This window comes from Neoarius graeffei, chromosome 4 (assembly GCF_027579695.1).
Source record: "Neoarius graeffei isolate fNeoGra1 chromosome 4, fNeoGra1.pri, whole genome shotgun sequence".
Lineage (NCBI taxonomy): Eukaryota > Metazoa > Chordata > Actinopteri > Siluriformes > Ariidae > Neoarius > Neoarius graeffei.
In genome coordinates, this window is record NC_083572.1 from 6594817 (window position 1) to 6621560 (window position 26744).

General features: G+C 43.7%; 1 protein-coding gene and 1 long non-coding RNA gene across 4 annotated transcripts in view; one reads left to right on the forward strand and one right to left on the reverse strand.

Annotated features, from left to right (window-relative positions):
• Positions 1-5799, reverse strand: part of LOC132884787 (uncharacterized) — a 33661-nt gene extending 27862 nt beyond the window's left edge. Inside the window, exon 1 of the long non-coding RNA XR_009654493.1 lies at positions 4583-5799. This is a non-coding gene — a long non-coding RNA (uncharacterized LOC132884787). The remainder of the gene's footprint in view (positions 1-4582) is intronic.
• Positions 5064-21966, forward strand: sp3b (Sp3b transcription factor). 3 transcript variants are annotated; one of them, XM_060918730.1, is made up of 6 exons: positions 5064-5233; positions 5567-5670; positions 12729-13908; positions 17975-18164; positions 18483-18679; positions 20781-21966. In XM_060918730.1, the coding sequence occupies exons 1-6, from the start codon at positions 5227-5229 to the stop codon at positions 21056-21058; spliced, it is 1956 nt and encodes a 651-aa protein (XP_060774713.1). In that variant the 5' UTR covers positions 5064-5226; the 3' UTR covers positions 21059-21966. The 3 variants fall into 3 exon arrangements, with proteins under 3 accessions (XP_060774713.1, XP_060774712.1, XP_060774714.1); XM_060918729.1 differs by having other exon boundaries at positions 12726-13908; positions 20781-21959; XM_060918731.1 differs by having other exon boundaries at positions 5065-5272; positions 12726-13908; positions 20781-21958.
• The last annotated feature ends 4778 nt before the right edge of the window (positions 21967-26744 follow it).

Here is a 26744-nt window from a genome sequence, read left to right on the forward strand (position 1 = left end):
GGCTATAAAATTATGTCTCTGTCTCATCCAGCTTAAGCCAAATGTAGGCTAATTCTATTACAACCTTCATTAAATAAGACAAGAAATAATTCAAAACAATTATTATTTCAAATGTTGGCGATTTGGATTCTCAGTATGTCTTCCCATCTACACAAACAGAAAAAGTGCCAAAAATGAAAGATAATTCGTTTAGTGTGTTACCAAAGGCTAGTCAGGCCCTATGCATTGATAGGCTAACAGAGGTTAATGTCATTTAATGTTCGCGAGCCTCTCATTAACGTGGACAAATATATTGATACCGTGTTTGAAATTGACGTTTTTGAATAACGATAGACTGCAATATTTACCTCTTATTTAAGATGTGGAGACGTGATAGTAGTCCACCCTCCCGCTCTCTCCATTCAGTCAGCGAACGTCACAGGAAGTGAACCCCAGCGGGTCATAGAAACTTGCGCAGGAGAAGAATGACTTTATTTGTAGGCTACGGAAACTTTGAGGAACGAAATAAAAACCGGTATTAACCGGTTACCATTATTTTTAATAAGCATTTCTGTTCCGGAACATAAATAATAAAGCTTCTGGTTTCGTTTCTGTTCCATGTAAAATAGAAAAAGTTCCCGGTTTTCGTTCCTTGAACCGGTTCAAAGCCCTGCTTTCAAGTCATAGTGGAAATGAAACACAGTGGCGTCACACATGTACTTGCACTACAAAGCCAGTAACTGGCGGTGATGTCCTTTTAGAATCTCTTCAGACGCACACACATCAACATTATTTCAGTTCTCAATTAAATTATATCCCCAAATCTTACTTAATTACATCCAGGACTCAAACGCAGGATCATAAAGTGAATAAAGAGCTCTTTGCCAGATAACAGGCATAAGCCACTTTCTTGTAATTAAAGGAAGAAAATATGCAAGAGGGCTATTAGTAGAGTCTTCATGATCATGAGAAAATGCAGTGAGTAATGAGTGGCATTTAATCTTAAATATATGGGGATACTGTGTGTTTTAATTTTAACATAGTATTGGGTCAATTTCATGCATCCCTGGCAAACAGCTCGCTATTAAGGAGTAAATTTTAAAACTTTCATTTGAATGAAAATAGTGTACTACTATTGTATAGTACTAAGAGTACCAAACATGCTATATGGCGATAAATTTGTGGACATCTGACCATCACACCCATATATCGTTCTTCCTCAGACTGTTACCATAAAGTTTTAAACACACAATTGCATAGAATGGGCGGCACGGTGGTGTAGTGGTTAGCGCTGTCGCCTCACAGCAAGAAGGTCCTGGGTTCGAGCCCCGGGGCCGGCGAGGGCCTTTCTGTGTGGAGTTTGCATGTTCTCCCCGTGTCCGCGTGGGTTTCCTCCGGGTGCTCTGGTTTCCCCCACAGTCCAAAGACATGCAGGTTAGGTTAACTGGTGACTCTAAATTGAGCATAGGTGTGAATGTGAGTGTGAATGGTTGTCTGTGTCTATGTGTCAGCCCTGCGATGACCTGGCGACTTTCGCCCGTAGTCAGCTGGGATAGGCTCCAGCTTGCCTGCGACCCTGTAGAAGGATAAAGCGGCTAGAGATAATGAATGAATGAATTGCATAGAATGTCTTTAGATGTAGTAGTTTTATCATTTCCCTTCACTGGAAATTATGCTGGGGTCGTTGATTATTTTCTTTCACAGTGGTCACCATGTCAGATTAGGCAATCATAGTGCCATAAACTTTTATCGTGTTTTGGCAGGGAGACTGGCAATACTACAAGTTTGACCCTGACCAATCATTGTTCACGTTTTTGCATGTCGTCAGTGAGGATGGTCAAGAAATTGTCAATCATGGTGTCAGAAGGAATTTCAAGGAAGGAGTTGTCAGAAAAAAAAAAAAAAACCCTGACACATTAGACTTTCCATTGGGATGTTAGTGGGTGTCTCAGGTGCCACACCGCTGTTCTTTGATTATATTGCCTGTTCGTTATTCCAGATATTCATAAATTTGTTTGCCACTCTAAAATTGTATTAAAATCAGGTTGAATTCATATGATTTGAGCCTGGCCCAAACCTGTTTCAGCATGACAATGCCTCCGTCCATAAAGCAAGCTCCATGGACATGTATGCCAAGGTTGGAGTAGAAGAACTCGAGTGTCCTGTACAAAGCCCTGACCTCAACCCCCCTGAACACTTTTGAGATGAAAAAGAAAGAAAGCACAACTTTATTCATCACACACTTGTGAAATTCCTCTCTGCATTTAACCCATCTGAAGCAGTGCGTGCACACATGAGCAATGAGCGCACACACATGTGCAGAGCAGTGGGCGGCACTGGGTTCGAACCCAGCAGCCAGCGAGGGCCTTTCTGTGTGGAGTTTGCATGTTCTCCCTGTGGGTTTCCTCCACAGTCCAAAGACATGCAGGTTAGGTTAATATGGGACGGCCTTGGGCTGAGGTGCCCTTAAGCGAGGCACCTAACTCCCGACTGCTCCCCGGGTGCTGTTAGCATGGCTGCCCACTGCTCTGGTTTGTGTGATGAATAAAGTTGTGCTTTCTTTCTTTCAGCAGGCAGCCATGCTAACAGTGCCCGGGGAGCAGTTGGGAATTAGGTGCCTCGCTCAAGGGCACCACAGCCCAAGGCCGTCCCATATGAACCTAACCGCATGTCTTTGGACTGTGGGGGAAACCGGAGCACATAAACTCTGTACAGAAAGGCCCTCGCTGGGCTCGAACCCAGAACCTTCTTGCTGTGAGGCGACCGTGCACTTGAACCCCAGACCGCCTGACCTCACCAATACTAATCACCACAGCCCCACTACAAAATATAGCGGAAAGCCTTCCCAGAAGAGTGGAGCTTATTACAACAGCATCTGGAGTGGGATGGTCAACAAGTACACATAGGTGTGATGATCAGGCAGGTGTCCGTATACTTTTGGCTATGTAGTGTACAGTGGTGCTTGAAAGTTTGTGAACCCTTTAGAATTTTCTATATTTCTGCATAAATGACTGAAAACATCAGATTTTCATACAAGTCCTAAAAGTAGATAAAGAGAACCCAGTTAAACAAATGAGACAAAAATATGATACTTGGTCATTTATTTATTGAAGAAAATGATCCAATATTACATATGTGAGTGGCAAAAGTATGTGAACTGCTAGGATTAGCAGTTAATTTGAAGGTGAAATTAGAGTCAGGTGTTTTCAATCAATGGGATGACAGTCAGGTGTGAGTGGGCACCCTGTTTTATTTAAAGAACAGGGATCTATCAAAGTCTGATCTTCACAACACATGTTTGTGGAAGTGTATCATGGCACGAACAAAGGAGATTTCTGAGGACCTCAGAAAAAGCGTTGTTGATGCTCATCAGGCTGGAAAAGGTTACAAAACCATCTCTAAAGAGTTTGGACTCCACCAATCCACAGTCAGACAGATTGTGTGCAAATGGAGAAAATTCAAGACCATTGTTACCCTCCCCAGGAGGACTAACAAAGATCACTCCAATAGCAAGGCGTATAATAATCGGTGAGGTCACAAAGGACCCCAGTGTAACTTCTAAGCAACTGAAGGCCTCTCTCACATTGGCTAATATTAATGTTTATGAGTCCACCATCAGGAGAACACTGAACAACAATGGTGTGCATGGCAGGGTTGCAAGGAGAAAGCCACTGCTCTCCAAAAAGAACATTGCTGCTCATCTGCAGTTTGCTAAAGATCATGTGGACAAGCCAGAAGGCTATTGGAAAAAATTTTTGTTGGCGGATGAGACCAAAATAGAATTCTTTGGTTTAAATGAGAAGCGTTATGTTTGGAGAAAGGAAAACACTGCATTCCAGCATAAGAACCTTATCCCATCTGTGAAACATGGTGGTGGTAGTATCATGGTTTGGGCCCGTTTTGCTGCATCTGGGCCAGGACAGCTTGCCATCATTGATGGAACAATGAATTCTGAATTATACCAGTGAATTCTAAAGGAAAACGTCAGGACATCTGTCCATGAACTGAATCTCAAGAGAAGGTGGGTCATGCAGCAAGACAACGACCCTAAGCACACAAGTTGTTCTACCAAAGAAGGTAGAAAGAAGAATAATGTTTTCAAATGACCAAGTCAAAGTCCTGACCTTAATCCAATCAAAATGTTGTGGAAGGACCTGAAGCGAACAGTTCATGTGAGGAAACCCACCAACATCCCAGAGGTGAAGCTGTTCTGTACGGAGGAACGGGCTAAAATTCCTCCAAGCCGGTGTGCAGGACTGATCAACAGTTACCAGAAACGTTTAGTTGCAGTTATTGCTGCACAAGGGGGTCACACCAGATACTGAAAGCAAAGGTTCACATACTTTTGCCACTCACAGATATGTAATATTGGATCATTTTCCTCAATAAATAAATGACCAAGTATAATATTTGTCTCATTTGTTTAACTGGGTTCTCTTTATCTACTTTTAGGACTTGTGTGAAAATCTGATGTTTCCGATCATATTTATGCAGAAATATTGAAAATTCTAAAGGGTTTACAAACTTTCAAGCACCACTGTATGTGTGCAAATAAAGTCGACTAGAACTAGGAACCTAAAAACAGATTTAAAAACCTACTGACAGTCTAAGCTGTGGCACATCCGGGTCTTGCAGCTGTTTCCGCATACTAGTTTGTTTACCCGAGCGAGTAAAGCGACAGCTTTTGGTGTCAAACAGGGTAACTTTTTATTCTTCTCTCCCCCTTCCCCCCACACCGACATGTTCTGGGCTCCATCCCAAACCACATGAAAGTACGCCACAGCGTGTTTAATATAGCATTTAGAACAAAAGCACGTCATTTCTGTTGTCTTTTTAAAGTTTTTCTAAAAGATCAGGAGACGTAATTAACTCCATGAGCCTTTCTGGCCCTGTACACAATCCACCAGCTTTTCCAAACCCGTCGCAGAGCTGGGAAAAACAAACCAACAGGAAAAGCTCGTGGCATCGAGTTAACTGACGTGCGCGTCCGACCAATCAGAGACGAAAGAGTCCAGTCGCGCAGCCAATCGTTTCAAAACGAGAAGCGGGGCGGGACTTCCTCTACGTGCAGCGACTTCCACGGTCCAAGGCTCAATAGCCCCACCTTTTGCGCTTCCCGCACCGTCAATCAAAATAAGGGAAAAAAAATCGACCCGAATCTCCGATCACAGCCCGCCTTTGATTAAAACAATCATGTTTGGAGTTTAAATGAACAGATAACCTTGCTATTTTTTAGCCGTTCGCGCTATGACTGGTACGTAACACTTAAACCGATCGAAGCACAGCACCGCCGGTGAGTTTGGAGCCACCTTTAGCACAGCTAGCTTAGCCAAAGTCTTTAATCTTCTCCCCGTTCAGCAGCTATGCTAGCACTTAGCTAGGCTAGTGAGTTAGCTCGACTTTAACAAAGTAAAACGCTCGATGCGAGCAGGAAGGGAAAGCGGTGCAGTGTGAGAGCGAGTGAAGTCGCGGGTTTAGTTAAATGTCTGGTTTGTAGTTGGAGAGCTAAAGTTATTGTTATTAGTTGGTGTGGAAGTCGCTGAGGAATTACACTTCGCTGTGTTTGTTCTCTGTCTTTCCCCTGTAGCCCCAGAACAGCCAGCGAAGCAGCAGGAAATGGCTGCCTTGGACGCGGACGGCGGTCAGAGCGACTTTCTGCAGCCCGCCGCAGGAGCCGCCGCCTCGGACCAGGTATTTCCCCGCCTCCGGTGCTCTTCTTGGGTGTTTTAATGGATCGCTGAGAGGAAAAAATAAATATAATAAGCGCTCGGGGAGCCGAAAGTCAAACCCGCATCCCGTGAGCCTTCGGTCTGTACGGCCACCCACTTTCCAAGGCTTTATAAACCCGCCCATTGTGGGTCGGACAGCATCAACACACCGGCACTTTACCCCGCTTTCACCTGCACTGCTCCGGCCACGGCCTCACACACACACACACCCTTCCCCCCCCATTCACATACCCACTTTTTTTTTTCCTCTCTCTCACTCAGTCTGTCTGTCAGGATCTCTCTCACACACACACTGTCTCACTCACACAGTGTCTCTCCCACACACACACACACACACACACACTGTGTGTCTCTCCCACACACACACACACAGTGTGTCTCTCCCACACACACACACTGTCTCTCTCCCACACACACACACACACACACACACTGTGTGTCTCTCCCACACACACACACACAGTGTGTCTCTCCCACACACACACACTGTCTCTCTCCCACACACACACACACACACACACACACACACACACTGTGTCTCTCTCCCACACACACACACACACACACACTGTCTCTCTCCCACACACACACACACACACACAGTGTCTCTCTCCCACACACACACACACACACAGTGTCTCTCTCCCACACACACACACAGTGTCTCTCTCCCACACACACACTCTGTCTCTCTCCCACACACACACACACTGTCTCTCTCCCACACACACACACACTGTCTCTCTCCCACACACACACACACTGTCTCTCTCCCACACACACACACACACTGTCTCTCTCTCACACACACACACACACACACACAGTCCCTGTCTCTCTCACTCTCTCTCACACAGTGTCTCTCTCACACACTGTGTCTCTCTCACACAGTGTGTCTCTCACACTCTCTCTCTCTCTCACACACACACACACACAGTGTCCCTCTCACTCAGTGTCTCTCTCACTCTCACAGTGTGTCTCTCTCACTCAGTGTCTCTCACTCTCTCTCTCACACACACACACACACAGTGTCTCTCTCACTCAGCCCATGTTTACATTAGACCGTATCAGCGGATCATCAGATTAACGTTTTTAAAACGATTAGTGTGCACACAGCAACACCAATACACGATTTGCGTGCACACAGCAATACCAATACACAGATGCGCTCGGCTCCGCAGGCATCCTGCGCTCCAAATCACTCCGCCCTGAACAGCGAGTGCCCTCTGGAGGGTGCGCAGTCCAGTGAAGCGAGTGAAGTGAACAAGCTGTGATTCGGGACTGAGCCGCTGTGTGTGTGATCCCAGCACATATCACTTACCACTTGCAACTGGAAGGATGGCAAGCCTAAAGACAATCATAACTACACAATGGGCAGTATTTGCATCAGTATTTGCAGTATTTTCATACTTTTATACTCTTTAATGAAAGGTGATACAAGGCGGAAGTCCGCGCCGTTTTTCAGCAGTCGCGTCACATGACCAACGCCAGCGAATCAGGAAGGTGGATGTCACAGTGACGTTGTCCAGTGACGACGCCAGCTAGAGCTCAGCACAGCGTTTTCCACGTATTCTGAATGTTTACACAGCACCGGAGCTGACACGATCTGGATTGAATACGTGGACGCTGGCGGATTCCCGTTTCCCGGCGTTTCCAGGCGGTTTAATGTAAACGGACAGTGCATCCGCGAAGAAAACGAGACAGATACGGTCTAATGTAAACTTGGCCTCAGTGTCTCTGTCACACACACACACTCTGTCTCGCGTGCACACACAGTGACTCACTCTTTGTGTCACTCTGTCTCTCAGTGTCTGTCTCTGTCTGTCTCTCACACAGTCTCTCTCTCTCTCTCTCACACACACACACACACACACACACACACACACACACACACACAGTCTCTCTCTCTCTCTGTGTGTCTCACGCGCGCACACACACAGTGACTCACTCTCTGTCACTCTCTCACAGTGTCTCTCTGTGTCTCTCTCACTCACACACACACACTCACTCACTCTCTCTCTCACACACACACACACACACACACACACACAGTCTCTCTCACTCACTCACACAGTGTCTCTCACTCTGTCTCACACACACACACACACACACACACACACACACACACACACACACACAGTCTCACTCACTCACACAGTGTCTCTCTCTCTCACTCTGGCTCTCTCTCTCTCACACGCGCACACACACAGTCTCACTCACACTGTGTCTCTCACACAGTGTGTCTCTCTCTCTCTCTCTCACACACGCACACAATCTCACTCACTCACGGTGTCTCTCACACTGTCTCTCTGTCGGTGTGTCTGTGTCTCTCTCTCACACATTGTCTCTCTCACGCGCACACAGTGTCTCACTCACTCTCTGTCTCGCGCGCACACACGGTGACTCTCTGTCTCACTCACTCTGTGTCTGTGTCTCTCTCTCTCTCTCTCTCTCTCACACAGTGTCTCACTCACTCTGTGTGTGTGTGTCTGTCTCACACACAGTCTCACTCACTCACACAGTGTCTCTCTCACACACACACACACACACACTCACTCACTCTGTGTCTCTCACACAGTGTCTCTCACTCTCTCACACACGCACACTCACTCACTCACTCACTCACTCACACAGTGTCTCTCACACTGTCTCTCTGTCGGTGTGTCTGTGTCTGTCTCTCGCGCGCGCGCACACGGTGACTCTCTGTGTCTCTCTCTCTCTCACACAGTGTCTCACTCACTCTGTGTCTCGCGCACACACAGTGACTCACACAGTCTCTCTCATACAGTGTCTCACTCACTGTCTCTCACTCAGTGTCTCTCTCACACAGTCTCTCTGTCTGTCTCTCACACGCGCGCGCACACAGTGTCTCACTCACTCTGTGTCTTGCGCGCACACACACAATGACTCACTCTGTCTCACTCACTCTCACAGTGTCTCTCTCTCGCGCTCTCTCTCTGTGTCTGTGTCTCTCTCACACACACAGTGTCTCACTCACTCTCTCACACACAGTGTCTCACTCACTCTGTGTCTGTGTGTGTCTCTGTCCCTCACACAGTGTGTCTCTCACACAATCAGTGCGTTTACATGCACATCCAAATCGAGCTGCTGTCGGTAATCGAGCTAAGGGTCCCAGCAGGGGTGCCAGAGAAATCCAATCCTACATGCACACAAGGAAATCGAGCTATTGTGTGAGGTACATTTGTGAACCCGAGCCACAGGTGGCGCTACACGCCCCATCGTGTTGGTACACTTCTGGTTGTCGTCATGAAGAAGAGCTATTCAAGAGTATAAACAAAGTTATCAGTTCCGTGTTCACAAGAAGGAAGAACGACGACGAGGACAGCAACATCGATATATATATATATCTCCTCATTGCTCCAGAAGTGCACGTTTCTACTACTGTTGTCATGCCGACCGAGGCTGTTGTGTTTCCCGCTTGTGGTCTCATCACTTCCGGAAGGGGCAGTGCTGAAGTAAGTAGCTTGACTACGTAGCTCGATAGGGTTTACATGCACTAAGTAGCTCGGCTACAATCGCATAATCTAGGTCGCGTAGCTCGATTACGAGAAATCCAGTTCGGTTTGATTTCAGCCGAGCTAAGGTGTTTCCATGTCATTTAGAACTTCGATTTCAGTCGAGCTACGGCAGAAATTCGATTTTCTCTATGTGCATGTAAACGCACTGACACTCTCACAGTATGTCTCTCTCACTCTGTGTGTCTCTCTCTCTCTCTCTCTCTCTCTCTCTCTCTCTCTCTCTCTCTCTCTCACACACACAGTGTGTCTGTCTCTCTCTCTCACACACACACACACACACACACACACAGTGTGTCTGTCTCTCTCTCTCTCTCTCTCTCACACACACACACACACACACACACACACACTCAGTGTCTCTGTCTGCCCTTCTCTCTCATACACTTTTTTTTTTTCTTTGTCTGTCTGTCTCTGGTAGTGTCTCTCACTCACGCTCTCGCTGTCTGTTTCTCTGTCTCTGACAGTGTCTTTCTCTCATTCACTATGTCTCACTCACTCACACACCCACACACACCCCTTTGATTTTCTGATTGTGATCAGTTTCTGTTGTTGTGAAGTGTGTTCCAGATCCAGAGCAAATGTGCTGGAACATACCCGACCATACCGACGGGCGATATTGTGAAAATTTGATCGTGAAATATTCACACCTGTTGTGTTATACAACATTAAGTTTAGCTGATAAAGCACCAAGAAACTTACAATTTTTCAAAATCCAATATTTGCACAAAACTATTTTTTTCATATTGCGATTTTAAGATATTCATTATCACCAAAAAGTTAACTTTTTGCCAGTAATGTATCTTATCTTATTCATATTATATGTGAGCAGCCATACTAGAACACAAAGAGCAGGTGATTATTACAATTGAATACTTATGCAGTACTTTGGATTTGCTCCAGGTTTTCTTGGTACTTTTTTTCTTTTAACAAAAGTATTTAAGTTAAAAGGGGGGAAAATCAGATCTATAAGAGCACGGACACTTGTCGATATTCGTAACATTCAGATATGTGACTCATGGTTGTAATATTATATTGCGATTTTGATGATATGCTTCACTTTAAGTGACTTTTTTTTTTTCTGGCCAGTAAATTATCTAAGTATGTAGAATGTTTATTTAGATCCTTAATCATATTCATGTGCAGATGTACTAGAGCATTCTAGAACACAAGGAATAGTTATCATTTACTCTTAATAATGGGTATTAAGGATTTATATGGGCCTTTCAGACCTATTTCAGAGTAACACTGATTGATTATTTTGGTTTCACACTGCATATAAATAAACCTAAAAGGAAAAAAGTTAACTTTGGCTGTGATCTACTATCAAGCATTGAGTTGTAATCACAAAAAATAAATATTCTCAGAGAAATGCGTCATGATATTAAAATATTGGTGGGTTTTTTTTTTTTTTTTTTATATATTATCAGGTCGGCCAGCCATGACGAGCAAAGTATTAACCAGTAAATTCTCTCCATAAAGATAAAATAGTATTTATCAAGCAAGCAAACAAAAACTTTTGACTAATTCAGTTCTACAATCTGCTCTTCACCTAATCGGATCCTGATGGAGTAGGACAGACATGTATACAGTACACACACATCAGTGACAGCTGGTAGTCTTTCAAACAGGGGAGGCTGGTCGGTTACGATATTTCCAGATTTTAAAAGAAAAAACACATCAATTTTGCCCATACTCTTGCCTCTGATCTGGCTGATTGTTGGCAGGGTCACAAACTGTGAAATAACAGGTTTTTTTGGCCCATTAGCCTACTGTCCAATATACATGATGATGGTGTTGGGGGGGTATATTTTAACATTTTATATTTTAAAATTGTGGCATGTTGTTTAAAAATTGACCTCGGCTGTGTTTTTGTTTAAAAATGTTTTCCAAATTGTAGCTGTGTTTAATTCATATCCAGAAAAATATATATTCCAATATAATATACTCAGCATAAACATTTTAAATAGATTCTATATTTTTGGTCCATCCATGACATATTACTAAAGTAGCCTATTTACTGTTGTTGATGTGGGTCACTTGCTGTTAGCCAATTCACTTTCTCGTACCAGGAGAGCTGAAAGGAACGAGTATTATTCCCTACCTTTTTCACCAAGTCAATTTGAGGCGTTGGTCTACCCTGCTCTTTAATTTTAATTTTTTCCTCGAAAGGAAGACTGGCAAATGGCTTCGCCAAAATTAAATCAGCAATGCTTGGCATCCGTGTGCAGCTTTCTTGCTAGCTGACTAACCCCCTCAAGTTCAAGTTCAGTCACTCAAATAAACGAAATTTCTGGAACTAAGATAGCAAACTTGACAACACTATTTACACTTTATTTACAATGAAAATATATATAAACTAAAAAAGCTGGTAGAAACCATATGTAATGAATGAAATCGAAATGTAAGCCGATCTCTTACAATACACCACAGCACTTGCGAATCCGCATGGGACTGAACTGATGTTGCCAGATACTGCTGACGTTATCCAGCCCAAAATATGTTCAAAACCCGCCAAAATGCACTTAACCGCCCAATCTGGCAACACTGTGCTGCCTGTCTATAGTTGAAACGAGCTTTCAATCAAAGAAAATATCCGGCTGCTTTCACCAATCACCAGTCTCCTCGCGGAAACTGCCATGTTCCTCCCATGTGAGGCTCGGAGTCCGTAGGCGGGCATTTTCGCAGTATTTGTCCAATAACCGTCTTGCATTTTGAGATTGAAAAGCGCAGAGCTCCCAAATGCCGTTGAAGTCCATTGAGGCTGGGAGTCCGTGAGACTCCGTGGGCGGGCGTTTTCGCAGTATTTGTCCAATAATCGTCTTGCAGTTTGAGATTGACAAGCACATAGCTCCCAATCCACTGAGGCTGGGCTGCATCGCGCTGTCACGAGGGGGAAAAACTCATGCGCACATTAGGCGAACTGGGGAAAGTTATAACGGAATGATTTCGCACTGTAGTTGGGTTGAGCACATATATTTCTATGATTCTGGATGTGAAATAGCAATGTTATAAGGTCGGCTATAACATAAGCCTAGCGCAATTCATCCTACACGATGTTCGTCATTTTTAGAGGAGGCTGAGCCTCCCTCGTTGTCTTAGAGCAATCGCCCGTGACACACATGCTGATTGTACCTTTTAGGAGTAATTTGAACTCTTGTACCTGTGGATCTTTTGAGCATTTGCAGCCATTATGAACAGATGTTTGCATAAGCATCTGCATGCAACACAAGCATGTTCACTAGGGGGCAGCATCGCGTGCATCAAACCAAAACTGAACTGGCCTGTTCCAGGAATTTCTTACCAGTTCCTTGTTTTTGTAATGATTTGAAGATGTCTCATAAGTGCTCATAATGACGCACCTCCATTTTGTTTGCTTTTAGGATTTGGTTATGAAGGACTTGTGCAGTCTTACTGGTTTGAGAATAAGCTTTGCTTTTGTAGTACTTTTATGACTGAGTTTACTCATTCTCTTCCAAAGCAGGCGACAGACCTCGCGTCCATCCAGCTGACTGGCTCATCTGACCGCTGGGAGGTGCTCACCCCGGTTTCTACCAGTAAAGAGGACTCTGGTGTAGTAAACTTGCCCAGTGGGGGGATTGTGGGCACCAACGGGCAGTATGTGGTGCCACTGCAGACTGTACCAGGGCAGAGCCAGCCTGTCTTTGTGACTGCTGGGACAGATGGTGCCAGCGCCAACGGCATCCAGTACCAGGTCATCCCGCAGCTCCAGAGCGCAGAAGCCACATCATTAGGTTACACTACGTCCACAGCCGATGGCGCCACGCTGGGTACGGACATCGCCATACTGCCCGACGGAACCCAGGGCATCCCCACGGCGACTAGCGCCAACGACCTGCAGGGTTTGCTGGCGCAAACTGGACATGTGCAGCAGATACCGAGCGTCTCGTTGGCAGGAAGTGGGTTCGCAGGGCAGGGCCAGGTGGTGGCTAATATGCCAGTCGGATTGCCTGGGAACATCACGTTTGTGCCGATTAACAGCCTGAGCAACGCTGACTTGGAGTCCCTGGGCCTGGCTGGAGCTCAGACCATCGCTACTGGCGTTACAGCTGACGGTCAGCTTATCATGACGGGTGACAACACGGTCCAGAGTACGCTGGATAAAACCAACAATGCCAACAGCACCAACACCTTTGTTCCACCGACCTCGACCTCCTCCTCCACTGCCACATCGTTGCCTGAGACGATAGACGGCACAGGGGTTCTGACCCAAGCCACGGCTGTTTCGGCTGGACAACAAGATCCGTCCTTCATTCAGCAGAACCACGTGCCTACCTCCGTGCCTGTGACCACTGAACCCGTGGTGCAGCTAGTGTCCTCGCAGACGGCAGAAGGTGCCGCGCAGACGCTACAAAACGTGCAGCTGCTCAATGCGGGCACCTTCTTAATCCAGGCGCAGACCGTTTCGCCTACGGGACAGATCCAATGGCAGACTTTCCAGGTGCAGGGTGTGCAGAACCTACAGAACCTGCAGCTTCCTGGCGCTGGTGGAATGGCATCACCGCAGATCACCATCGCCCCTGTGCAGACGCTAGCGCTGGGGCAGCCTGGCACCAGTGTGCCCGCCGGACACATCCCTAACCTGCAGACGGTCACGGTCAACTCCATCACGCAGACGGATCAGACCACCGAGAGTCCCTCAGGTACGCGCGCGCACACCATTTTCCTGCTGATCTGGTTTTGGCTGGTTGGCTTTATTTCATTTTTTCATGGTGAGTTGATTGCAAAATACAGAACTATTTCCTGTTCCACCCACGAACCTTGGTTTGTGCAAATGTCTGTACATGCTGTTGTGTTACTAGACAAGTCAGTTTGGAGGAAAATTAAATTGCACCAGTATTGACTTTAACTCATCACTGCGTAGTAGATTTTAAGCCTTTTTTAAAAATTATTACTTATTAATTTTTTTTTTTAAGATTGAAATCAACTACAAATCAGTTCACATCAAGCTGCCTTTTTTTTTTTTATTAATTGTCCAGCTGAACGCATCATGTCTCAAATTTTTACAATATTTCCACACAAATCCCAGATTAAAGTAAGAAAAAAATACCTTTTAAAACAAAACCTGCATTAAGCAACTGTAACTTAAAGTGCCATTCCACCATTGGATGTATTCTTTGGCATAAAATACAATATATTTTATGACAACATGACTAGACAGAGAAATCTTTTAGCTTCAAAATGATATATCAAACATAATTTTTTGACAACGACAAGTATATTAATTTTGCGACCAAAGTCACCTACTCTTTTAATTTCCGCGCGGTAGTGAAACGTGATGTCATCAGCAGGTTCCCCCTCTTGTGTACCACGTCACGTGTGACGTGGCACAGATTATCAGCAATGGCGGATAGAACGCGATTTCCACTTGTCGATTGCTGTGCCGATATTCACCATCGACCGTCTCCTTTGGGCATCACTTGCTATTTTCCTTCGCTTCTTTTCCGAAGCTGACAATCGCGTTCTATCCGCCATTGCTGATAATCTGTGCCACGTCACACGTGACGTGGTACACAAGAGGGGGAACCTGCCGATGACCTCATGTTTCACTACCGTGTGGAAATTAAAAGGGTAGGTGACTTTGGTCGCAAAATTAATATACCGTATTTTTCGGACTATAAGTCGCACTTTTTTTCATGGTTCGGCTAGCCATGCGACTTATACTCCGGTGCGACGTATATATGTTTTTTTTTTTTTTTTCACCGCGGAATAACTGGAGCTGATGCTGAGTCTGACGACAGCCACGCAGAAGAAGAGGAAACGGCGCTTCGTCTGCCGCTGGAGTTGGCAGAGTTGTTCAGAAGCGACACCGAGGATGAGGAATTCAATGGATTTGCTGATTTGGAGTGAAATCGCCAGCTTGATAAACTTGATTGACCTGTGTTTTATTATTAATGATAGGGCTATAGTTATTTAAATAAGTTATGTAATGATTTTAGGCAGTGCTTAATTTGTGAAGTGGGAGGTCCCGGAACGCAGGAGGTGGGTGGGTCCGGCGACTCAAAAAAAAAAAAAAGGTGGGGGATGGTTTACTATAACTTTACGCACACGCGCTTATTGTGTATGTAAAAAAAAATAATAATAATATCAGACATTATGATCTTAGAAAACGCTTTAGTGACGAACAGTTACAGACAGTAATATGTCGTGATATGTTATAAAATATTATTTTTATTAGGCTATATATTAAATTATATATTAAATTTATCTTCTAAAATAACAGACTACTCATATCACAACCGGTTTATTTCACCATTGGAGATCAGATCACACAAGACATGAGTTAAATTACTCTTTTTAAGGATTTAAGTAGGGGATTTAAAAGCGGTTGTTTTTTTTTTCACTAGACGGTTGTCTTTGGAGATGATATACCTATAGCCTACTTGACCTCTGATTTAATGAAATAAAATTCGACAAAAATGAATGACACTCCTCGATGATGACTACAGCTTTAATAACACAGATGAAAGAGCCATGGGGCGATAATAAGCCCTACCGGTAAAAATATTCTAAAAGCAAACTGATTAATGCATCAGTAATAGGCTACTAATATTAGTTATAATAATAATAATATAGGCTATTAGTAATAATGATAGTGATAGTATTAAAGATAGTAGTAGATATTTAAAATAATCAGACTAGGCTACTTACAGGGCAAAGGGCGCGTTATCACTGCTCAGCTGTTCGTTTATTAAACAAACAATGCAGTCGCGCAGTAACCACGCGCCGCTTATCAGATACAATCACAGATTCTATGGATAGAATAACCCTTCAAAAAAGTGCGACTTATAGTCCGGTGCGACGTATATATGTTTTTTTCGTCTTCATAATGCATTTTTTGGCTGATGCGACTTAAACTCCGGAGCGACGTATAGTCCGGAAAATACGGTACTTGTCGTTGTCAAAAAATTATGTTTGATATATCATTTTGAAGCTAAAAGATTTCTCTGTCTAGTCATGTTGTCATAAAATATATTGTATTTTATGCCAAAGAATACATCCAATGGTGGAATGGCACTTTAACTATAAGAAAGTCAAGAATATTCCTGTATTTTGTTAAATTAAATATTTTCCACTATTTATAATAATAAACAAATGTTTTGGACCTGAATATATTAACATTTATAAACATGTTGGTAGGGGGTTCCCCCCTCCATTATAATTTCAGGTACAGTGTCCTGCGAAAGTATTCATCCCCCTCGGTGTTGGTCCTGTTTTGTCGCATTACAAGCTGGAATTAAAATGGATTTTGAGGATTAGCACCATTTGATTTACACAACATGCCGACCACTTTAAAGGTGCACATTGTGGTTTTATTGTGACCCAAACAATAATTAAGATGGGGGGGAGAGAGCAATCTGGAGTGTGCATAAGTATTCACCCCTTTCATATGAAACCCCTAAATAAGAGCTGGTCCAACCAGTTCACTTCATAAATCACATGATTAGTTAATTAAGATCCACCTGTGTGCAATCAGTGTCACATGATCTGTCACATGATGTCTGTATAAATCACCCTGCTCTGGAAGGACCCTGACTCTGCAACGCTACTTAGCAAGCAACATGAGAACCAAGGAGCCTCCAAACAGGTCCGAGACAAAGTTGTGGAGAAGTATAGATCAGGATTGGGTCATAAAAAATATCCCAAACTTTGAATATCCCACAGAGCACCATTAAATCCATTAAAGCAAAATGGAAAGAATATGGCACCACTACAAACCTGACAAGAGAAAGCCCCGCCCACCAAAACTCACAGACCGGGCAAGGAGGGCATTAATCAGAGATGCAACAAAGACACCAAAGTTAATGCTGAAGGAGCTGCAGAGATTCACAGCGGAGATGGGAGAATCTGTCCATAGGACCACTTTAAGCCATGCACTCCACAGAGTGGGCGGGGCTTTATGGAAAAGTGGCTAGAAAGTCATTGCTTAAAAAAATCACGTTTGGAGTTTGCCAAACAGCATGTGGCAGACTCCCCAAACACACGGAAGAAGATTCTCTGGTCAAATGAGACAAAAATTGAACTTTTTTTGCCATCGTGGGAAACGCCATGTGTGGCGCAAACCCTACACCCTGAGAACACCACCATTCCTACAATGAAGCATGGTGGTGGCAGCATCATGCTGTGGGGAAGTTTTTCATCTGCAGGGACAGGAAAGCTGTTCAGGACTGAAGGAAAGATGGATGCATTTTGTGTAAATCAAATGGTGCTAATCCTCAATCCATTTTAATTCCAGCTTGTAATGCGACAAAACAGGACCAACACCAAGGGGGATGAATACTTTTGCAAGGCACTGTATAACCTTGCATTCTTTTTACACTCGTATTCGTACATGGGGACAATCCGTGAAATATTTGAAAATGTAAACAGGTCATTTTCCGTAATTTTAAAAAAAGTACGTAAGCAATCTTTTATACAAGAATGAGTTAAATTACAATTACAAGTGACAGTAATTCTTTTAAAGGCTAATATTATGAAATCGTATAATATTTCATATAATCTGCTCATTCTGGGCACTCAAACTACTGGTTTAATGTTAATATAATTATTGTGTAATTGATTTGATTATAATGAGTAGTTTTTAGATTGTGGACGTGTCTGGATTCTTACCTTCTGTGATCAGGAACTTGCTAGTTATTTGTCGGACGTGTTGGTTGCATGTTTTGCACATTTATTTTTAATTGATGCTTGAATGTCCTTATTCCTCAGGCATTCATATCAAGGAGGAACCAGACACGGACGATTGGGTGCTGAGCGGAGACTCCACCCTGAACACCAGCGATTTATCGCACCTCCGTGTACGACTGCTAGATGAGGAGACTGAGGGGGTGGGACAGGAGGGCAAGAGGCTCCGGAGGGTGGCTTGTACCTGCCCTAACTGCAAGGAGGCTGGAGGGAGGTGAGGCATGCGTGCGTGCATGCGTGTGTACACACACACAGATGGAGGAAAGTGATTTCTTGCTATCTTGCAGGATGGGAATGGGGTAAAAGATTCAGAGGACAGTGAGCCTGATCATAAATACAATTTGAATTTTACATTATATTTACATATCCATGGGTAAAATTTTAATATTCATGAGATTCCTAAAAATACAGAGAGAGACCCTCTTCTTCCAGTAATAATGTTGTGTGATTTGCACATGGAGTGATTTGATAATCAAATTTAGAACAGCTGCTACATCCGTGTGTGTGTGTGTGTGTGTGTGTGTGTGTGTAGGGGTTCAGGCATGGGCAAGAAGAAGCAGCACATCTGCCACATCCCCGGCTGTGGGAAGGTGTACGGTAAAACGTCTCATCTGCGTGCTCACTTGCGCTGGCACTCAGGCGAGAGGCCCTTCATCTGCTCCTGGAGTTACTGCGGCAAGAGATTCACACGCAGCGACGAGCTGCAGCGCCACCGCAGAACACACACGGGTACTGCACTGTGCACTTTTCACACTCCAGCTACCCTGTACTACAGATGAAAGTCTTCTGGATTTACCCGGAAATCCGGATATTTGACAAAACTCTTGAAAATCTCCAGTTGCGATCGCGCCTTTTGTTTATGTTTGGCGATAGTCTCGCAATGCTTGCTGGTGTGGACAAGACCTCCTCTCATTATCTGTAGCCACTTTATCCTGTTCTACAGGGTCGCAGGCAAGCTGGAGCCTATCCCAGCTGACTACGGGCGAAAGGTGGGGTACACCCTGGACAAGTCGCCAGGTCATCACAGGTCTGACACATAGACACAGATAACCATTCACACCTACGCTCAATTTAGAGTCACCAGTTAACCTAACCTGCATGTCTTTGGACTGTGGGGGAAACCGGAGCACCCGGAGGAAACCCACGCGGACACGGGGAGAACATGCAAACTCCGCACAGAAAGGCCCTCACCGGCCACGGGGCTCGAACCCGGACCTTCTTGCTGTGAGGCGACAGCGCTAACCACTACACCACTGTGCCGCCCGTGTACAAGACCTTATATGCTTGTATACATAACTCATGTCATGTGAACGAGATTTTATCGCGATATCGTGCTTTAGAAAATGCAGTCTTTGTTTTGCGTAACTATTTAATATCAGTTGAATTATTATTTTCTAAACATATACACAGTATTGCACATAAGATGTGACAGCATCACTTATATAAAATTTTTGATATCCAATAGTGAAAATTCTGAATTTAGAACAATGCACTCCTGAAAATTACTCATTAACTAGGGGAATTAAATTTGAAATTTTTGACATGTTAATCATTAATGTACATGAAAGAAAAAGGCTTAAAAGTTATCACTTTAGTTAGTGAAGATAAGTACTAAAATGCACTAGAATGCAGAGTTTTGCATGTTGTTAAAATTTTTCCGGGGGACGTTCCCCCTAGCCTGGGCCCGCCCATCCTAAGTGTGACGCAACATGGGGGCTTGTTGTGAACTTAGTCTGGCAAGGCAAGCTCTTCCAAGCTCCCGAAAAATCGGGAGCCAATCAACTTTGAGCATCTCCAACGGCCCTGGGTAGAGGCGTGTTCAAGGCAGTGACGTAGTAGAACTGCGACCGGAAGCCATAGATTGTTTACAGAATCTATGCCGGAAGCGCTTCATTCACTAGAAACATTACGAACATGGAGCAGCGGCAAGCCTTTGACACAGCGGTAGATGCTGTATTGAAAGCATTCAACGGGAAGTTCTCATTGAAAACGGAGCAAAGAGCAGCCCTGGAGGTATTTATCTTCTTCCTGTTACTCAAGCAGTTTCCGTCGCGTCACATACGTCAGAGGAAAGAGTGATGTGATTGGTTTAAGCTTTGTCACAGCCTTTTCTGGCTTCGACCAATAGCAAACTGAGGCATTTTAGGGAGGCGGGTCAACCACGCGCTTTGGGAAACGGTTGGGCTTAATATCTTTGCCAGACCAAATGCTCGCAGAGCTTTGAAGTTGCGTTAGCCAGACTACGTTCCCCCATCTTAGTTTGACTTTCAAAAGTTCAGCATTTTTTTTTTTTTTCTTTGCTCCACTTTCATCTCTACTGTACACACAACCTTAAAATCCCTGCATATCTAATCATAGGGGAAGCCATGGCCTAATGGTTAGAGAAATGGCTTTGGGACCAAAAGGTTGCTGGTTCGATTCCCTAGGCTAGCAGGATTGGCTTAAGTGCCCTTAAGCAAGGGCACCCAACCGCTCTGGCAAGAGTGTCTGATTAGCCAAAGAAAAACTGATGATGTGATTATCAGTTCGGGCATAGAACCCGACCAACTGAACTGAATGATGCAACCAGAATCAAATGTAAACTCTCTTCAGACTAATTGCTTTTAAAAATATTTTTAGAAATACCAAATTTTCTCCATACAACCTTTTTTAATTGTTGATTGAACCTAAACCCTGCCTTCTTTTCTCAGCCACCCATTTGCCTGTACATCACTACCAGTAAAGCCAAACCTTTTAATATAGCTTGACCAAATGCTTGAACTTGTTTTGTTCGGTAGGGAACGTATACAGTTTGTATGCATTGTTGATCTGCCGTGTCTTTTGTCCACAGGAGAGAAGAAGTTCGTGTGTCCGCAGTGCTCGAAGCGCTTTATGCGCAGCGATCATTTGGCCAAACATATTAAAACTCACCTGAACAAAAAAGGCCTGAACTCAGTCCCTGCAGCAGGGCAGACGGAGACCACCGCCCCTCCGGACAGCATCGTCGCCGGAGGAGGGGCCACGCTCATCCTGACCAACCTGCCCCAGGCTGGCACTCAAGACATCCTCTCAAACTCTGACCTCCCGCTTCAGCTGGTCACTGTGTCTGCCAATGAGGTCATGGAGTGACCAAAAAAACCAAAACCGTCCACTTTCACAGCTGGCTTTTCACTATCAATTTTTATATATGTGATAAATATATATAATATGAATATATATTTTAAAAAATGAATTATCAATTTATGCTCTGTAGCAGTCTTTTTGTACAAACAAGCAGGGAAGGGGCAGGGGGAAGGGACATTTAAATATGGTTCGGGTCTACGCGCGCACACACTTGACACTCGTATACACGCATATACAGTATATAGGAATACACACTAACACAGAAATGCCTTATTTTGTATCATATCATATTCTGTACTATATGATGCTGGACTTGCATGGATTTTTACTTTCTTCTGATCAAATTGTTCAGGGGATGATGTGTGTGCATGAAAGATATGGTACAGTGTGTGTGTGTGAGCGAGAGAGAGTGATGTTTTGTGCAAATTTGGCAATAGGAGAGGGAAGTGACATCATCAGAGGCGAGATACTCATGATCTGTCTATCTTCCTCTTGAATCCCTCTCTCGACTGGCCTTGGTCCAAGCATGTCTTCACTCTTTCATTATGTTTCATTTAACATAATGTGTATTGACTCTGCGCTTCTCTCACACCCTTTGTGTATCATGATTTGGAGGATTTTTTTTTTTTTTTAAATTTGAGTTTTATTTTATTGTCCATATGCAACTCGGGTGACAACGTCAGTAATGTAAGACTTCTTTTTTTAATTATTGTCTTACTTCTCTATATTCATGATGGTGTCCCCTTGTTTTTCTCTTTTGCATTTTTTTATTTTTCCCTCCTCCAGTGCCCAAGATTGTTTATAGCCACCATTTATTTTTAGTATATAACTGATTCTGTTGCCATGGACTTTTCAAATTAATTACTTTTTAAAATGTGTAAAATTATGTTACTTTTATACTTTTTTTTTTTTTTGGTCAAATGGAACACAATTAAAGTCAAAATCCTTCCTATAACTTCACGTTTATTGTTTACTATAAGGGTGGGTGGGGATGCTTAATGAATTGAATGATTCAGTATAGGTGTTTTTTATATTTTCGAGAATTAGGAAACTATTTTTGCAACAATATTAATTGTTATAAAGAATTTAAAAAAAAAAAAACTCCAGGGAGTGCTTTTATTGGAAAATAATCAGTCACGCAATAGTGTGTGGAATAACTGGATCCATGCTAAAGTATAGCAATTTGCCAATGCTGGCATCTCATCTCATTATCTGTAGCCGCTTTATCCTGTTCTACAGGGTCACAGGCAAGCTGGAGCTTATCCCAGTTGACTACGGGCGAAAGGCAGGGTACACCCTGGACAAGTCGCCAGGTCATCACAGGACTGACACATGGACACAGACAACCATTCACACTCACACCTACGGTCAATTTAGAGTCACCAGTTAACCTAACCTGCATGTCTTTGGACTGTGGGGGAAACCGGAGCACCCGGAGGAAACCCACGCGGACACGGGGAGAACATGCAATCTCTGCACAGAAAGGCCCTCGTCGGCTACGGGACTCGAACCCAGAACCTTCTTGCTGTGAAGCGACAGCGCTAACCACTACACCACCGTGCCACCCCCAATGCTGACATTTTCTATTTATTAAAGAACACCATGCTGTAAGTTTTATCTATTTATAGTTACGCATAAAGTTATGGAACATGCACAATACAACTTTATTACTTATTGCTTGCTATTACTTTTTTTCCCTCCAATTTTGAAGTTAATAAAACAAAAACATACCTTGTCTTATCAAGAAACCACGTCCTGAAAACGTCCGAGTGTTAGCACTAACACTGGAGACTCCTTCCAAAAAGGCTAAATAAGTGTCTTCTTACAAAACTTAACCATATCAAAAAATTCCATATGTTTTTAAAGGTGCAGTAGTCAATATTTTTAATTTCTTATTAGTGAAAATAATGTGGAAAAATATGTAGAGATGATACAAAAATAAAAGTTTAGGCCATGGGTTTTGTACAAATGTATACATGGCTGAGAAAAAACCCCAGTTTGGAAACCTGCTTTCAGGTCTGGTATATGTGTTTTTATTTAAGTTGGCCTCTTGTCAGTCATTTTATAGATACACCCCCCCCCCCCCCCCCCCCCCCCCAACACCTAAATCCTTATGAGGAGAAATTGCATGTTAATAGAGTTGTAACTTGGCTTTTGGAATGTCTGAGTACACTTGAAAGTGATATGAAGTAATTACTAATGCTGACTCTCCACCACTGAACCACTATAGGACGTGGGGGTGGAGCTATGCGTACCTAGTCAGAAATGGAGGTAAGCTCCACGAGTCAAAAAACAAACCCAAACCATATAAATATTATTCAACTATGATTTGCTTAATGCCAGACTCAGACGACAAAAATTCAGCCCAATTTTGAAACAATTTTGCAGCAGCTGACAAATATCCAGTGCCAGGTCCAAATATGAACACTGGGAAGATGAATGGGCCTTGTAGTGTGACCATCAAAGAACAGCAATGTGGCTTATGGGACGCTTGACAACACCTTGACGAAAATCTAGCATGTCAGAAAATTTTTTCATTTTCCAGCCAAGTTTGATGACTCCTATGACATGTTCCTTGTCGCTCCTTCTGTAGCCATGACTGACATTTTATTGACCCTCTTCCCCAATGACGTGAGCTAGGATTGGTCAGGGCCAAACTTGGAGTGTTACCAGTCTTGCTACCAAGATAAGACAAGAATTTATGGTGCTATGATTGTCTAAGGGCGGCACGGTGGTGTAGTGGTTAGTGCTGTCGCCTCACAGCAAGAAGGTCTGGGTTCGAACCCCGTGGCCGGCGAGGGCCTTTCTGTGCAGAATTTGCATGTTCTCCCCGTGTCCGCGTGGGTTTCCTCCGGATGCTCCGGTTTCCCCCACAGTCCAAAGACATGCAGGTTAGGTTAACTGGTGACTCTAAATTGAGCGTAGGTGTGAATGTGAGTGTGAATGGTTGTCTGTGTCTATGTGTCAGCCCTGTGATGACCTGGCGACTTGTCCAGGGTATACCCCGCCTTTCGCCCATAGTCAGCTGGGATAGGCTCCAGCTTGCCTGCGACCCTGTAGAAGGATAAAGCGGCGAGAGATAATGAGATGAGATGAGATGATTGTCTAATCTGACATGGTGACCACTGTGAAAGACAAAAATACCATATAATCTGATCCCAGCATTCCAGCCACCACTAATGTCAGAGCTGATGTGAAAGAAAATTAAGCAACACCTTCTGACCAATCAGATTCAAGAATTCATTAGTGTTATGGAATGGGTGAATAATTCATAATTTATTATTTTTTATTACTTTTTTTTCCCCAACCAGTGTTGTTGACTGGACAGGCTAATAGTAAGCAGTTTTAGTACTTTTAACTATTTATAAATATTTATAAATGTCTAAATGTTTGTCAACCTGTATTTCACTACATTTTCAAACACAAAAATCAATTTTTAAATTTGATTCATTTTTCATATTTTCCATTTTCCTGGTACATTTCAAATTCCAAGCATTATCCAGTCACCAACATCGCCAAATGAATGAAGAGTGTGCTAGTCCCAATATACAAGAATAAGGGAGATGTACAGAGCTGCAGTAATTACAGAGGAATAAAATGGATGAGCCACACCATGAAGCTATTGGAAAGGGTATTGGAGGCGAGATTGAGAAGAGAGGTAGCAATCTGTGAACAGCAGTATGGGTTTATGCCAAGGAAGAGCACGTCGGATGCAGTTTTTGCTTTAAGAATGTTAATGGAGAAGTACAGAGAAGGCCAGAGAAAGCTACACTGTGTGTTTGTAGACCTGGAGAAGGCATACGATAGAGTGCCGAGAGATGGGTTATGGTATTGTATGAGAAAGAGTGGAGTGAATGAGAAGTATATTAGAGTGGTGCAAGACATGTATGAGAACAGTGAAACAGCACTGAGGTGTGCAGTCGGAACAACTGAATGGTTCAAGGTGAAGGTGGGACTCCATCAAGGATCTGCTTTGAGTCCTTTCTTGTTTGCCATAGTGATGGATAGCTTGACGGACGAAGTGAGGCAAGAGTCACCATGGAACATGATGTTTGCGGATGATATTGTGATACGTGGCGAAAGTAGAAAGGAGGTTGAGTTGGGTTTGGAGAGATGGAGGTATGCATTGGAACGAAGAGGAATGAAGGTGAGCAGTAGCAAAACAGAATACATGTGCATCAATGAGAACGGGGATGAGAGTGTAGTGAAGATGCAAGGAGTAGACGTAAAGAAAGTTGGTGAATTCAAGTACCTGGGGTCAACTGTGCAGGAAAATGGGGGCTGCGATAATGAGGTGAGAAAGAGAGTGCAGGCAGGGTGGAGCAGTTGGAGAAGGATTTCAGGAGTCAGTTGTGATCGGAAAGTCCCAGCAAAAGTGAAAGGTAAGATGTATAAGACAGTAGTGAGACCAGCTGTGATGTATGGATTGGAGACCGTACCCTTAACGAAGAGACAGGAGGCAAAGTTGGAGGTGGTGGAGTTGAGGATGTTAAGGTTTGTGATGGGAGGTTGGACAGGATAAGGAACGAGCACATCAGAGAGACAGCACATGTGGAGAGCTTGGGAATGAAGCTAAGAGAGATGAGACCGAGATGGTATGGGCACATCCTGAGAAGAGATGCAGAGCATGTTGGAAGGAGAATGTTGAGGATGGAGCTGCCAGGCAAACGAAAACGAGGAAGGCCAAAGAGGAGATGTAGTGAGAGAGGATGCAGAAGACAGGGAGCAATGGAGATGAAAGATCTGCTGTGGAGACCCCTAATCGAGAGCAGCCAAAACAAGAAGAAGTAGTATTTATAAACTTCTAAGTGTTTCTGTCAACCTGTATTTCACTACATTTTCAAACGCAAAAATCAATTTTTTAATTCGATTCATTTTTCATATTTTCCAGTTTTCCATAATTTTCAAATTTTCCATTTTCCTGGCACATTTCAAATTCCAACCGTTATCCAGTCACCAAAATTGGCAAATGAATGGAGGAAGAGTGTACTCGTCCCAATATACAAGAATAAGGGAGATGTACAGAGCTGCAGTAATTACAGAGGAATAAAATGGATGAGCCACACCATGAAGCTATGGGAAAGGGTATTGGAGGCGAGATTGAGAAGAGAGGTAGCAATCTGTGAACAGCAGTACAGGTTTATGCCAAGGAAGAGCACATCGGATGCAATTTTTGCTTTAAGAATGTCAATGGAGAAGTCCCAGCAAAAGTGACCATACCCTTAACGAAGAGACAGGAGGCAAAGTTGGAGGTGGCGGAGTTGAGGATGTTAAGGTTTGCGATGGGAGGTTGGACAGGATAAGGAACGAGCACATCAGAGGGACAGCACACGTGGAGAGCTTGGGAATGAAGCTAAGAGAGATGAGACCGAGATGGTATGGGCACATCCTGAGAAGAGATGCAGAGCATGTGGGAAGGAGAATGTTGAGGATGGAGCTGCCAGGCAAACGAAAACGACGAAGGCCAAAGAGGAGATGTGGTGAGAGAGGATGCAGAAGACAGGGAGCAATGGAGATGAAAGATCTGCTGTGGAGACCCCTAATCGAGAGCAGCCAAAAGAAGAAGAAGTATTTATAAACTTCTAAATGTTTCTGTCAACCTGTATTTCACTACATTTTCAAACGCAAAAATCAATTTTTTAATTTGATTCATTTTTCATATTTTCCAGTTTTCCATAATTTTCAAATTTTC

What these genes read in the sequence shown, in the direction of transcription:
- sp3b (XM_060918729.1), top strand. An exon ending in GACCACCGAGAGTCCCTCAG is followed by an intron (nt 13,909 to 17,974) that starts GTACGCGCGCGC and finishes CTTATTCCTCAG; the next exon opens with GCATTCATATCAAGGAGGAA. An exon ending in CCACCGCAGAACACACACGG is followed by an intron (nt 18,680 to 20,780) that starts GTACTGCACTGT and finishes TTTTGTCCACAG; the next exon opens with GAGAGAAGAAGTTCGTGTGT.